Below are 15,524 nucleotides of genomic sequence, written 5' to 3' on the forward strand. Positions count from 1 at the left end.
AGAGCATCGCACGCTATAGCATTACGAATTAGGGTTGCGTGGAAGGGATCTCACACCGCCTTTGGTGTCGCCGTCTAGGGGCTAGGCTGTCATTGGACTAACTCACGAGCAGGCAAAAACAAGCAGGCGCCGTATTCTTGTGACAACTTTAGTCTGGTACCGATTTGTGGAAGGGTTGTGCGATTTTGTACTACTGGGTCGATGTACACATTTGTGCAGAGCCAAAATTAAAGATTCACGTTTTGTTAAAACACAAAATGAACAACATTTAATAACTCTTTGGATATGAAATTGAACAAAAGTACCTATTTTGCATCATTCACACAGCGATTGTTATTGATAAATGAATAACATTGAGATAGCATCATTAGTTTTTTTTTTTCAAATTTGTTAAAGGGAAGGTACACGTTTGGTAATTACTCCAAACAAATATTAACTTAAAAACTGACTTGATAACGAGTATTGGAGAGCTATTGATAGTATAAAACATTGTGAGGAACGACTACCTCTGAAGTTGAGAAAGAGGTAATTTATCACTAAAATATTAGCTAGAAGTCTTTTATTTTCTGTCTGAAAGCACACAAATTCGTCTAACAAGGGTGTTTTTTCTTTCATCATTTTCTCGCGACTTCCATGACCAAGTGAGCCCACATTTTCACAGGTTTGCTTTTGATGCTTATGATGGGATGAACCAAGTGAGAACACTGGTCTTTGACAACTACCAAAACAGTGCCTTTAACGGACACAAATAAAATGTGTGCCCAGCATTGTTGGTAAACATATCTACATTAAATCAGTTTCTTAAAACATGATTGGGTGTGTATTGTCCTAGCCCTCACTTCGCATGAAATTGATTAAAGGGGAGGTATACGATTGGTATCCAAACTATTGACGGTGAACACGTTTGGTTATAAGTTATATATGCCACTGTAGCTTTCAAAAGCATAACACATGTTGTGAGACATTACACCTTGAAGTAATGTGATTATTGTTATGCCCCAAAATTTGAATATGAGAACAGCGTTACCGCGTAACTCTCAGTCTGTGTATTCTTACTGGGGATCATTCTTATTTCGTGGAGAACCATAGTAGTTTTGGCGATACCACAAAGACGCGACCACCTTTTGAAATAAACTTTTCAATTGTTATTCCTATCTTACAAATCTACATAATTTTACAAAACAATGGAACGGTTCTAAAAACGATAGGTTTATCTGCCTTAAGTTATAGCTCTGTCTAACACAAATGATGAGTATTATCAAGATTTTACGTCATCCAGACCCTGACCTGGTGTTCGTAGGCAAGACAGACACATGTCCAGTATTTGTCCTGAAGCTAAAAAATGACCCAAGCTCGAATCCATCTTTCCTGTCACCGAATTGAACGTCAAAAAGATGGACAAACTACGTCTAACAGCAGCAATAACATCATTATTTGACGTCATACGAACACTGACGGGTTTTTAGACACATGTCCAGTCTATTTCTCGAAGCTAAAGAACCACGCTGGTTCCAGTCTAGTTCATTCTTTCTCCAGCCAGCACCTTCAACTATAGAGACCCCTAAAGGCAATCAATTGATTTGTTAGAGTCAGTGGTGGGCAACCGTGCGCGGCTGGTCGGATCGGGTCACGGGAGGTGGGCGGGAAAACCTATCAGTCCTAAATTACCGCCTGAAATTCTTCATAGCCTTATTCCTGCTTATTTCAATCATAAAGTAGTCCAACCATGATCTTGATAGCAGAGCAAACATGATCTGTCTTCATGTGTTGTCTTAGTTCTTTCTTGGAAGGTTCATTGAATTGTTTCAAAATGTTCGTTGTCGCGGGTGGTGGGCGGGAAAAAAACAGGTCATACCTAAATTACCGCCTGATACTTTGTAGCTCTTCTGCTTCTATCAATCAAACTTCTTTTCCCACTTATGATCTTCAAAACTATCAAGATACATGATCTGTCTTCAATTGTCTTAGTTTTTTTCTTGAAATGCCCATACAATTGTTCACATTGTTCGTTGCCACGGGTGATGGGCGGGTGAAACAGATCAGTCCAAAACTACCGCCTGTTTATTATTTAGTGCCGTCTTGTTATTTCAATCAAACCTTTTTTTCAGCCATGATCTTTATAATAAAGAATGTTCTTCTTTTGTCTCTCTATTTGTTTCTCTTAAAAAGGTTCAAGGATTTTATTATTTGTTTTCTTAGTCAATGGTAGTGGGCGGGAAAACAGATCAGTCCAAAATTGCTGCATGAATCTTGTTTAGGCCTTCTGCTACTTTCAATCAAACTGTTTTGTCCATGATCTTGATAATAGACGATACATGATCTGGATTCATATGTATTAGTAACTATTTTGTTGTTCTTCTTGAAAGGTTCCTAGAATAAAAGTAAACAGGGTGAGCAAATGACAGACCTCGCACACTTTACAATATGTATTATGTTCAATACTCCTTGTGAGCTTGTTTACTCCAACAATAGAAACAACATTGGAGTCAACTGAAATGTCACATCTGCATTTGATGGGTATTTGATTTGATTTACTACCGGTAACTATTCCATCTTAAGCACTCTTCCAGATTAAAGTTACAGTTTAGATTATCTTCAAAAACATCACCTCCGTTAATGAGCTAAATATTTGGCTTGCAGCGGCACTCGCTCTTGTTTCTTGGAGATTAAAATTACTTATACCGGTCACCACTTCACGTTAAGCACTCTTCCAGATTAGAGTCATTGTTTAGATTATCACCAACAAAGTCACCCCATTAATAGGCGAAATATCTGGCTTAAAGCGAAACTCGCTCTTGTTGCTTGGATATTACCTGACTTTGTATTTTCATCTTCTTCTCATGAACATTCAGTGGTTTTGAAGAGGGTGGTGGTTTGAAATTACCGCACTTTACAAACTCTATAATTGTGGTTTTGATGTGTGGGTTCGAATCCCAGTCTAGCTGTTCGCTGCATTCGAACGAGCTCAATAACCTCAATCTCTTGCAAACTTAAGATTTTTCCTTACCATCGGTATGGTAGAGGTTTGGGTGCGAATCCCGCTCAGGACAATCGCTGCCATCTTATCTCTGAACAAGTTCATTAACCCCAATCTGGTGTAAACCGTTTGATTGTTATCTCTTAAGTGGATGGTAGAGGTATGGGTTCGATTCCTGAAGTGGATGGTAGAGGTATGGGTTCGATTCCTGAAGTGGATGGTAGAGGTATGGGTTCGATTCCTGATCTGGATGGTCGCTGTAACCGTTTGATTGTTACCTCTTAAGTGGATGGTAGAGGTATGGGTTCGATTCCTGATCTGGATGGTCGCTGTAACCTTTTGGTTGTTATCTCTTAAGTGGATGGTAGAGGTATGGGTTGGATTCCTGATCTGGATGGTCGCTGCCCAATAGTTAATATCAATTCCATGCAACATTTTTTTATAGAGTATAAGGTGTGGGTTCGAATTCCTGTCATTCTGACTGCTTCCCTCTTATCTTTAAAAAAGTTCACAACCTAATTTGCAACATTCATGTTGTTACCAACCCACTGGGCGTTGTGTCTTGGAATCCCGATCTGGCTGATCGTTTGCCCAAACAGTCCCTGAACAAGTTCAGTAACCTCACTAATGCTTTACTTTGATTATTTCCATGCTATAGAGGGTTAAGGATGTGTATCATGTTTCTGTTGAAGCACTCTTCCATGCTAAGACTAAGTTGCACATGTGTTAATACTCTGATAGGGATTTACCCTGGTGTCTCTTTAAATTGTAGGGTCAGGGATTATATATGCCAATAATGTTGCTGTTGTCAGAACACTCTCATCTGCTCACAACCGGACCTTTTCCTTTATTGCTCCGCGAATAATGGAACAACCTCCCAGTGCGCATCAGAAATTGTGACTCTTTGCCTTTGTTAAAAAAATCTCTAAAAACCTACTTGTATCAGATGTAATTTGTTGTATTTATAGTTACATTGGTTTCGCTCATTTCAGCACTTCGATCTTGATGTAAAGGCGCTTTATAAATATTTAGTTGTATTGTATTGTATTGTTTTCTAATCAAGCAGACACCGTTTTCAGCTGAAATGTTCAAAATTTACTTTTACCACATAGTATTTTCATAATAATGTGACCCCTGGCTACACGTTGCAGTTCTGACAGTTGTATGGCTTTTGACTAGCACCCGAACAAAGATATTGACAAAATAGGGACACCGCCGACATAGGGCTAGATGGCTCAGTTGGTAGAGCGCCGGCACGTTGATTCGGATGATCGTTGGTTCGAATCCCACCTGCGGTCAATTCTGTGTTCCACCCCCAAAATCATTGTTTTACAAGTAGCCCTTAATGAAGTAGCCCCTAATCAATACTGTGTTGAAACAAACACTTAAAGATGCTATGTCAGATTTTTGGCCCCAAACATTAGAAAATATATTTTTTTTAGTGAATGGTATTTCAAAGAGTATCATCCGCTCTAACGAAAATAAGTTTAACTTTTACTTTTAATGGTCAGGAACCATGACAACATTTAAAACGTTTCTTATAAAACACATAAGAATTGGTCACGTGATATATTGTCGGGATTCCGACAAAAACTAATTTTGAGCACTTTATTTCACTGCTACTAGTAAATGGCAGACTTTTTCGAGCAATGGCTCAAATGAAAGCTTGTAACTTTCTCGACCCCAATCAAAATACCTATTGAATTTTAAATCAAATTTTGGGGTCAAATCGGCCAAAGATCTGACATAACATCTTTAAAGCCCCAACCCTTAGTTATCCGATTACCAATATGAAAGCACTTACACTGTAAATGGCCTAGATGTGAGATTACCACTAACATGAAAAAAGGATGTGATTTCAAAAAGGTTATCATCAATAGAGGACACAAATCGTGTTTGACACTTTGTCAGTTTGCTGCCAAGAAAACATTATATCTAGTATGCGTTTTAAAGCGCAAATTGAGTCTGACGTTAAGGGCAAACTGAAATGAATACTTGCCGAAGACTATACCTCTGTTTGATTCAACTAATAAACTATTTTTCAGACACGAAAACTAAGCAAACGAAACAGTTAACTTTCAACTCGAAATTGATTATGGCCAAAGACTACATCAGTTTGATTGACATATTATTTTTCAGACATGATAACTAGGTCATAGTAAAAGTTCAATCTTTAACTTGTTCGAGGGAGCTGTGTGTATAAGAGGTAAACCTTGAGAATAGAGCGTACACATTCAGAAACATCAGAATTATCGAAAGATTGATGGTCCTTCAAATTGGAATTTCTCATCAGCTTCTTCATATATGTCTTAATTATCAACAAGAACACAAAGACCGACTATTAGGCCGGTTGCTTATTATGTAACACAAATAGCCTGGTGATTATCAACAAATATGTATCAGTTTCAATTTTTTTGTTTTTGTTTGACAAAACAATAAAACAAGCACAGGCCGTCCAGGGAGGGGCAAAAGTAAAAAAAAAAAAAAAAAATATATATAATCAAAACAGAGGTGCCCTTCCAGACCCAGCTCTTAAAAGGTAAACATTTATATACATACATTAAACACTCGAAAATTGCAATACAAATTAAAACAAAAAATGGCAAGTAAAAAGCAATTACCCAAACGATATAAAACAAGAACTACCGTATAAAGCATACCACAATAAAACTAAGGCCTTTAAAGGATTCGGTACTTTTTTTTGCTATAAAAAAAAAAGTTGCTGCATGGCACTGTATTGCACTTTATGTAATCCACCACATACATAAACTGACAAACCCGAAGTTTTGAAATCAATCGGCCTTCTGGGTCACGAGTAAATTGTGAAAAACCGATTACACATTTTGCATGACATCGATTTAAAACAAAATGTGCTCAGTAAGCGATAAACTGCCAACGGGAAAATAGTTGTATGTATTTCTCATCAAATATGACATTCAGACAGGAATATTTCAAGGGATTTTTTTCTTCTATCATCATCATTAGACCATGCACAGTAAGTTTAATGTAAATCTGTGATCTTAGACGGATTTTGTTTTCACCAAATCTGTACTGTTCCTTTAATAATGAAGCTGACATATGATCTGTGTTTCAATTTTCTGGTATGAAAGATCACTGTCGAAGTCATATCCATCCCACTCTAGTCTTCCTTAGATCATATACCACGGTGTTTTACTGGTCAACCGTAGCGACGGCTTTATCTACCGAGGGATATTGCTTCTGCAGTCAGTTCAGTTACTAGCAGTATAGACTCCGTTATTTCTCTCATACACGGAGTTCCTGAGCCGTCTTAAGATTTTCTGGATCAAAAACTAAGATCCTAGGAATTTTCTCATTGACTCGAGTATAGGAGACATACACAAATGGCAAGTTTCATGCAGTTGATGGTGAGTAACATAAGATCATCTTTTTAAGCTGTACTTTTTTTCGTCTTCCGGGTTTATGAGCCAAGGACTCAGGTCGACCCTTGATGAAAATGGTCTGTGATGTTGAAGTCTTTTTTTTGAAGAGGTGTGTACAGTTTGGTTGCCGGCATGTCTCGCCTGTGTGGATTTTCACTTAACAGAGTTGATTTCGTTTAACGTCCCGAGGGGGGCCTCGAGAGCTTGTTAAGAACACTCAAAAACAAGCAGCATTTACCTTGTCAATATTTATTTCACCTTCTTTTCAGAGTTGCAGAATCTGTTTTGTTTTGATTTTTTTGTTAACTAACAGAAAGCAACAATTAACAAAGGACCACTTAAACGGCCACATTATTTGTTTCTCCCGTTCGGCGAAGGTGTGTTCTTTGACACCTGGGGCTTGTCACACGAGGTAACTTTTCCAGGCAACTTTGAGGCAACCGATTGAAGTGCATGCTACGTGACAACTTTGGTATAGCTTATTAGCCATATTTTGAACGATGTCTTAGGAGCCACGAGTATTCAAATGTGAATGTATGTTCTTCTTGGGCGATCGCCTGGAACTTGTTTGCTGTTAAGTGCCTCGTGTGATGTGAGATGGACTTTAGATTTAACAAAAATATCCAAAACTTATTTTTGCTGATTACCGTATTGTCTGAATATTTAATCAATCAATTGCCCAGTTACTTCCTTGTCATGCTCCTTTCCCCTGAAATATAGATGATGAGTTTAGAATTGTTTTATTTACAGGATATAAGAGATGTTAAACCCGCTGCCAAATCATTCGAACTTACTCTATATAAACCGTAACCCCGGTAGTCTAGTTAGTAAAACACTGCTCGAGAATTGCAAGGGTCGTGGGTTCGAATCCCACCCGAGTAACATCCCTGTGATATTTGTTCACAGGACTCGGGAAAGTACTGAGTATACAGTGCTAACACACATCGGTATATGGGTAAACAAAAAGTATAATATTATTGGGCACGAGGACCGTATAGAGAATCAAACATGAGTCACAGTGAGCTGTCATTGGTTGACGCTTATTGACACTCATTGACAGTTAACAGGGCAAGTTGGATATGGCGATTACACGAGACATTGTCCAGATCGATTCGTTAGTTTATATTGAAGCAAAGTCAACATCCATGCAAACCCTTCATGGAGGATAACGTCATCCAGTTGGAGGGAATGAGGTCTAAAAATAAGCTTTCTACTCACTTTACTAATGACCTCCGGTATCCGGTTGGGCGCTTGCAATAAACAATGTGGTATTGAAAGGGTTAAACGTCTTAAAATGGTCCAGGGACTTGTAACAAAATATAAAGCCACGAATGCAACGCAAACAATAAGGTATTACACAAATTTATGTATAGGACTAAGTGATCACCTGGAGAATATCATGTGCACGTCTTAACCCCCCCCCCCCACCTCCCCACCCCTCCCCCCAAAAAAGAAATAAATAAATAAAAAAAAAAATATAAGGCTTCCAGACTGACTGAAATTAAACAATGGTGCATATGTTAACCTTACAAATCGTAGAAATTATACCTTTAAAATGTATCTTTCCTTTTAGAGGATACTAATTATTTACAATACGCAAATTAGCCTAGTATATTAAATTCATATTTAGAAGGCTTCCCGACTGAACGATACCAATGGTGCATATGTTATAACCCTACAACGCCTATATAAATTATACCTGTCAAGGGTATCGTCTTTTGAGGGTGAAATCATTTCACACACAATTATTGTCACAGTATGCATTTCATATTCAGAAGGCTGTTAGACTGAAGTTAAACAAAGGTGCTAATTTATTAACATCACAAAGCTTAAAATTATACCTTTAAAATGTGTCGTCAATTCAAAAGAAAATGCTGTTACATACACAAGTTGGCCTAGTATATTAACTTGGTCTTCAAAAGGCTTTCAGACTCAAATTTAAACAGTGTTGCTAATGGGTTAACCTTACAAAGCCTAGAAATTATACCTTTAAAATGAGTGAAGGTTATGGCACGATAGGATGAGCGGGTGTCACACAACACAAAGTGACATGTTCAGCATTGTTAGCATTGTCGTCAGCAACACTACTCAGTATAAGCATATGGAAACTAATAGGTTAAAGGTGTGCAGAGGAATGAGGATTTAATTTGCCCGAGGTGTTCTTTAATTTTTCATTCAAATTCAAATCTATATTGTCCAATCTTTATATAAACATACACATGTCAGAAATGTATTAAAGCTCCGGAATGGGAGGGACAATACACATCTTAAACACAGATACATATAAAAGGAGTTATTAAGACAACAACAATATTTTAGACAGTAATTGTGCAGTACAACATATAAACTGTATCCCCCATATACACACACAAACACCCCGATTGGAGACAAGACAAACTTAAAATATTACCTACACTCTTAAAAAAATTGGGCAATGAGAGACCAACCCATAGACCAATGTTGGGAAGCATACCAACTGCCCACGCAATTGGTCTTTGGTTACCCATCGAGGTTGGGTGTTGCAATTTAACATTAATTGGGAAAAACAGTTTATCCCAATAATTGGTTACTTACAATTGCCCTGCAGTTGGTCAAATTTAATTCACTATTTCGTTGGTTGTATTTTATTCACCCAAGAGTTGGTTAAATTTGAATTACACAACCATTGGTAAATTTAATTTGGTTGGTTAAATTTGGTTGGTTAAATTTAGTTTACCATTTTGTTGGTCGTTTTGATTCACCCAAGAATTGGTAACATTTGTATTACAAAATTATTGGGTAAATTAAATTACACCAATAATTGGTCTTTGGTTGGTTAAATTTAATTTACTGTTTTGTTGGTCGTTTTTATTCACCCAAAAGTTGGTTACATTTGCCTTACACAAATATTGGGTAAATGTAATTACACCATTGTTGGTCTTTAAAATGAACTCCACTAGTTGGTTAAATCGAAGTTACCAACAGATGGTTATAAATTTACTACTTTGTTGGTTTTTTGTATTTACCCAAGAGTTGGTTATATTTGCATTATTACACAATCATTGGGTAAATATAGTTACACCAAGTATTGGTAAATTAGAAAACTACTCCAATAGTTGGTTAAATCTCTTTTACTAATAAATGGTTTTAACCAATTTAACCAATTCATGGTAATTATTGCCTTAGTAAAATGGTTACTGAATGTGTTTTATATATTTTCTCCCAATAAATGATCTTTGATTTTCAGTAGTACCCGTGAATAGACAAACAATAACTTCTTGTTGGTAATTTATTTACCAATCAATTTAGCATACAAGTAAAATTGTTATCCATTAATTGGTATTTATGATGCACTGTTGACAAACGTTGGTCTGTAAACCTTACCTACAAAAAGGGGGCAACAGAATAGAGACAGTTAAACATGAAAGCCATCATTTACAAGAGTTTTAATAAGTCTTGTATGACATTTTTTAACAAAATTATACATAATAACTTTCTTTGATAACAAAATATATGGTCAATCTCGAGCTCTTAAACACCAAACCAATTTGGATAAAATCCTTCTCTGTACAAACGAACAAAGCAGGCAAGAGTAAAAACATACCTGTTCAGTTTAAAACTACTTGCATATATATGAGGAATCTTATGCCATCGATTAGATTAACTGTGAAGACAGAGCCCAATTTAATGACACTGCTTACCGTCATTAATCAAAATACTGGCAATTACACTAGACGAATATTCTATGCCTGTGTAAGCATAATTATGGGTTAGCAAAGACTATTCTACTTGTGCGTGTACACACTTCAGGTAATGAAGGATTTCTCACTTACTTTGCTAGCACAGAAAATCTGCCTTTTAAACAAACTATAATGATACACTCTTTTGATAAACATGACAACAATTAACTATTATACTGGTATGAGATCCTTACACTCAAATGATTGGTACATCATCAGAAACAAACTAATTGCAGCAGATTATTGAAGTTTATAAAACTTTAAATTTAAATCATTCTGATAAATTATTCCTGAGATGATTTAATATTTGTGAAAAAGATTGGATGTGGCAAGTGCGCATGCTCATACTGTAAAGACTATCATATCCTCTAAAGGAAGTAATGCTAGTGTTTTTGGCCATGTACACTTGCAAAAAAAAGCATTTTCCAAGCATTTTGTTATAAATTATGGAAATAGGCTTACTAGGATAATAAAGATGCTTTATCATTTCAAAAAGTAATTCAAGTTAGCTTGCACTACTTTGGTATTAAACAAATACTGAAGTGAAAGTTGTGGAGCAGTATACAGTGACTGAATTGGATGAGTTTTTACAATGTTGTTTTGCTAAAGAATGTTCGAACCAGTAGTGATAAACACGACGTTGTTATTGTCACTGAATATGTATGAGGTATAATAAAAATAATAATAACATGTTTTTATGGGTTGGAAGTTGATGAAGTACTTGGTAGTTTGTCAACTTCCTTGGGGAACTAATATCATCTAACAATCCTCCAAACAATGTTATTTGTATAATACCAAATTGAAGCTTATATGAGCAATCCAACTTTTGCGACATCATACCCATCTTTATAGAACCAGTAACATTTTTGGAGAACAAGATTACAGAAATTTGGGGTCCATTATTTTTTTAAACTGATGTATAAAAAACAAAAAATGAAAACAAACTTGTAATGAATTTAACTTATATATTTGTCATGAGATCCTGAAACTTAAATGATCCTGAATCTTAAAAAAAAAACTGATTGAAAACATCAGACTACTGAAGTTGGTAAACGTTTAGATTTAAATCAGCCTGATAAATTATTCCTGAGATAACTGAACATTTTTAGAGAACAAGGAACTTGAAAATTACAGAAATTTGGCGTCCATTAGTCTTTGAAAACCAAAGAAGTGCTTTTCATTACTTTTGAGCAGAATTTTTTGTGTGATTCATCAGAAAAGCTCTGATATCGCGCACTGCTGGGCGAGCGGTTCCTGGCAGGTTGTAAACAACACACTGCAAAAATTCCCAGACTGCCTTAACAGACACTTGATAACTGAGATTTAGCACATAATGCGCCTTAAAAGCAATGTCTACTGCATCAAGCAATGAAGAAGACTCCACTGCACGCCTTTCAATTACCACAAATGTCTGGCTTGGCAGCAACTTGTTCCCAGTAAAGAGGCCAAGTATGTAGGGCTGTGGTTTGTCCTTCTCACTGATGTTCCCCAGATACTGCTCGATGTTGGTTGTAGCCTTGAAGAAAATATAAAACCAAATTTATTTAAGCAGTTAAATTAATCTATTGTGAATCTTTAAGGAAGGTTGCGACACAACTAACACTTCAGTTTAACAATTATTGATTTGATATTTAAAGGTATGATACATCATTGGTTTTGGAGAAGTATATTCATTCCAATAGTCCAGTTTTCAAGAAACACACAATAACTTAGTGAATATTTTATCAAGCTAGTTAGCTAAACATATTTTTGAGAAAACAGCAAAATAAGGTTTCGGTGTTATCAGTGATTTTGTTCATGTTCATTAGTTTTATGCAACTGGAACAAGCCGTAACATTCTACTCAAAACAGAAAAAAAAAATTCTAAGGTGAAAATAAACCCAGGAGGATATGTACTAGTTTGAACCTTTTGTATACTTTTAGTAAATGTTTAGGTTTAAACTAATCCGTAAATGTTTGATCTTTATACTATTTTTGTTTTGCCTTGCCTGCTATGCTATGCTATGCTAGTGCTATGGCTCAACTTTCTTTGCATCGCCTTGCCTTGCTTCACTTTACAAATTAATTGTTAACTTTAGCAACTGTTGAAAACCTTCAATTATATCCAATTTACCGGTTTGAGGTGGATGAAAGATGTCAAGCTCTGTGCTAAAGCACACCGTCCACCAGACTTGCCTTTAGCCCTTCCTCCAAGTAGTACCGGCAGAACTAGAAGTGCTAAATTATTCTTCTCAACTGTAATGTGAAACATGGAAAAAGTGTCAATAGACAAGCGCATTATTTTTTTGATTGATTCACAACTTTATTGATCCTCACTGTCATTGGTGGTGTTTGTACTTTCACTAGTACTTGCAGGCATAGAAACATGAACAGGTATGGCATCATCGACTTCATCAGGCTCATTTACATGTGAAATACCCTCTTTATGCTTGGATTGTAAGTGTCTCTTAAAGGACGAACAATAAGAGAAAGTTTCCTCACAACCATCTTGGCTACAAACTATTTTTGTTTGAGAGTTTGTAGAAATGTTGTGAATGTACTTTAGATGGCTGAAAAATATCTCAATGTTTCCATCAATTGTGATAAGACACCTAAAGCATGTGAAACCCATGTTATAGCGACCAGTTAATGGATGGAAGATAGCTAGACACAACTTACTTCCGATCTCCAACCTCTTAGAAATTTGAGTCGGGTGCCAATCTTTGGTATCAGTTCTTGTATTGATGCCTCGTCAAGCAACTCCAAAGCTGCTTTGTCTATCTGATTCTCTGTAAAATGAACATAAATGTTTTTCTTAGCAAATTTACGAACTAAAAATGTTTGCTGCACTTAAAATTACAAAACACTTTCTAGTCCCAGGTTTTTTGGCAAAAGGAAGGAAGAAACCCATTTTGATTATTTTTTTCAAGATGTTTTGACCACCTGATTTACATCTTTCATTGGCTACAGTGTTGTTGGAAACATGACCAAATCAAAGGTTTCGCTCAATTTGATGTTTTCAAATGTGGAATTGTTCATTTTTAGACATTTAAAAAAAAATTGAAACTGAAAAAATAAAAATCCACCATGTGGACATGAAAAGGGATGCAGGTAGGGACGAGGAACTGCTTAAGTTTGATTTTGATTTAGGAATAACTAACATTAAGTATGAAAGGAATACTTTTCATGTTTAGGAAGGGTGTAGAAATGGGATTTTCATTTTTATTTTTTTTGTAAACCCAAACTGTAGCCTTGGTGAATTTTGAATCTCTGAAAATAGGCATAGGGGCCTACATATTTTATTTACAAAAAAGGGAAAAGATTATTTTTACCCCGACCCCTGAATAAGAAAAACAGTTTGGATAGTCATTTGTTTAAATTGTCAAATCAAACATATCTGCCAAGTTGTATGTAATTTGGCCACAAAACGTACAAAAATTACATAAAAAGATAGGCCTACTTATGTAGGACAAAATTATGAACATACACTAACTTGGGTTGATATTTTTTACTTATAAAGTGGATAACAACAGACCATCCGTTGGTCAATAAATAATAGCAAAATATTTCTACCAAGAGATGGTGTAAGTTTTTCCCAAAGTCCCAACAACTAGGGTGGCATCAACCATCTCGGTTGGGTAATGTAAACCTATAGACAGTTCACCCAATAGGATGGAGAACAGTAGACCATCTGTTGGTCAATAAATAACGGCCAGTTATTTTCACCAAGAGATGGTGTAAATTTTCTCCAAAGTCCCAACAACTAGAGTGGCATCAACCATCTCAGTTGGGCTTAAACTAGTTACCCAAATACAGTTTCCAACAAATGGTAGTTTAATTAAGTTGACCAACTCAATGCAGATGAGTTGGGTAAATATTTTCAAAAAATTGTACCAACAAAGTTATCAATATTCACCAAAAATTGGTAAAAATTGCTTTACCCAAATTACTTTACCCAAAATTACTATTTTTTACAACACGAAATGGGCAAAAAATTTACCTTGGCCCATATTATTATAACGCTTAGGACAGTTGGAGTAACATTTCATTATTAGTAATATTGGTCATCTTAAGATTTTGTTCAACAGCACTAAAAGTTAGGGATGAATGATTTATGTAGAATAAGGTGGAAGGCACAGTTGTACCAAATTTCATGAAAATTGTCTGAACTGGACAATTTAATTTTGAAAATAAAGGGGAATGTCCCCACCACCAACCCCAACCCCCTCCTCCAAACAAACCAAAAAGAACCCTGTCCTGAGTGACTGATGGGTGATAAACCGTGGTTAAATCAAGGAAAACAGAACAGAAGAATAAAACCAATATCACTTATCAGATTGAATTAACTTTTTCCCCATCAGAGAATGGCCATTATGGCAGTGCGATTTGACGTCTGACATTGTTACACTCACTATCTGAATCATCCAATGGCGGCACTGCACTGTACTGCCCACTGTGTGGAGATCATGCATGCTTTCGTTCTACACATTCTACACAGTAACGAATACCTACATACTACACCGTAGTAGCACACACTGGGGCAAACGCGGCTGATTGTGACAGGCTTTATTACACGTTATATCAGAAAAAGCCCAGTGCTAGTGTTACGGTAAGCCTGAGATTTAAATACTAGATTATGATTTCAGCTGATACATACCTTCAAAAACATTCAACAGATGTCCTACTCCCCATGATTCTAGTAACTCACCAACTGACTTGTCCACCATGACCGCCTCCATTCTACTAGTGCTACACAAGTACATTATACGTACGGCTTTGCTTTTATTTTTAACACCAGCTAGTCGGCGGCAAAGCGCGTCGCGCGCTTTGTTTGGCACGCTGTGTGATGGCATTGGAATTTTCCACTGCAGTCTCCCAATCTGATGGTTAAAAAAAACACTTAAAAAGTGCAAAAATTCGAGATTTTCCCATCTCGTAGAGAAGATATTTACTTATTTTTTGGAACACATCCAAGTTATCGTGGCCGCACTATAAAATGTAATTACCACAATCATTATAATACATTATGTAAAGCGTTGCGATACCTTTGCATAAGAACGCTAATAATAAGTGCTTTGATTATTATTATATTACTTATAGATTTTAGTCTCACATAATAATGTTGTAAGTCTATCCCAACAACTTGGGAGGCCATTTCGGTTGGGTTATATGAACCAACAGACAGTTCACCCAATAGAATAGAGATCCGTTGGTCAATAAATAACGGCCATTTTCACCAACAGATGGTGTAAGTTTGTTCCACACTCCCAAACAAGTAAGGATGCATTAACCATCTCGGTTGTTGGGTAGGCCTAAGTCTACAGTTCACCCAATAGGATGGAGAACAACAGATCATCCGTTGGTCAATAAATAACGGCCAATTATTTTCACCAAGAGATGGTATAGATTTGTTCCACAGTCCCAACAAGTAGGGTGGCATCAACCATC

The 15,524-nt window shown here is 36.4% G+C and overlaps 1 protein-coding gene across 1 annotated transcript; it reads right to left on the reverse strand.

Moving 5' to 3' along the window:
- Positions 1-12,243: 12,243 nt before the first annotated feature.
- Positions 12,244-15,273, reverse strand: LOC117301446. Its single transcript, XM_033785438.1, has 3 exons — positions 14,734-15,273; positions 12,756-12,865; positions 12,244-12,332 (listed from the first exon to the last, which is right to left on the reverse strand). The coding sequence occupies exons 1-3, from the start codon at positions 14,927-14,929 to the stop codon at positions 12,315-12,317; spliced, it is 324 nt and encodes a 107-aa protein (XP_033641329.1). The 5' UTR covers positions 14,930-15,273; the 3' UTR covers positions 12,244-12,314.
- Positions 15,274-15,524: the final 251 nt, after the last annotated feature.

Source organism: Asterias rubens, chromosome 17, assembly GCF_902459465.1.
Source record: "Asterias rubens chromosome 17, eAstRub1.3, whole genome shotgun sequence".
Lineage (NCBI taxonomy): Eukaryota > Metazoa > Echinodermata > Asteroidea > Forcipulatida > Asteriidae > Asterias > Asterias rubens.

Bases quoted from the DNA above. Each gene is read 5' to 3' on its own strand.
- LOC117301446 (XM_033785438.1), bottom strand. From the start codon at position 14,929: ATGCCATCACACAGCGTGCCAAACAAAGCGCGCGACGCGCTTTGCCGC. The intron at 12,866-14,733 runs GTATGTATCAGC...TTCATTTTACAG, and splicing joins TCTGTTGAATGTTTTTGAAG to AGAATCAGATAGACAAAGCA.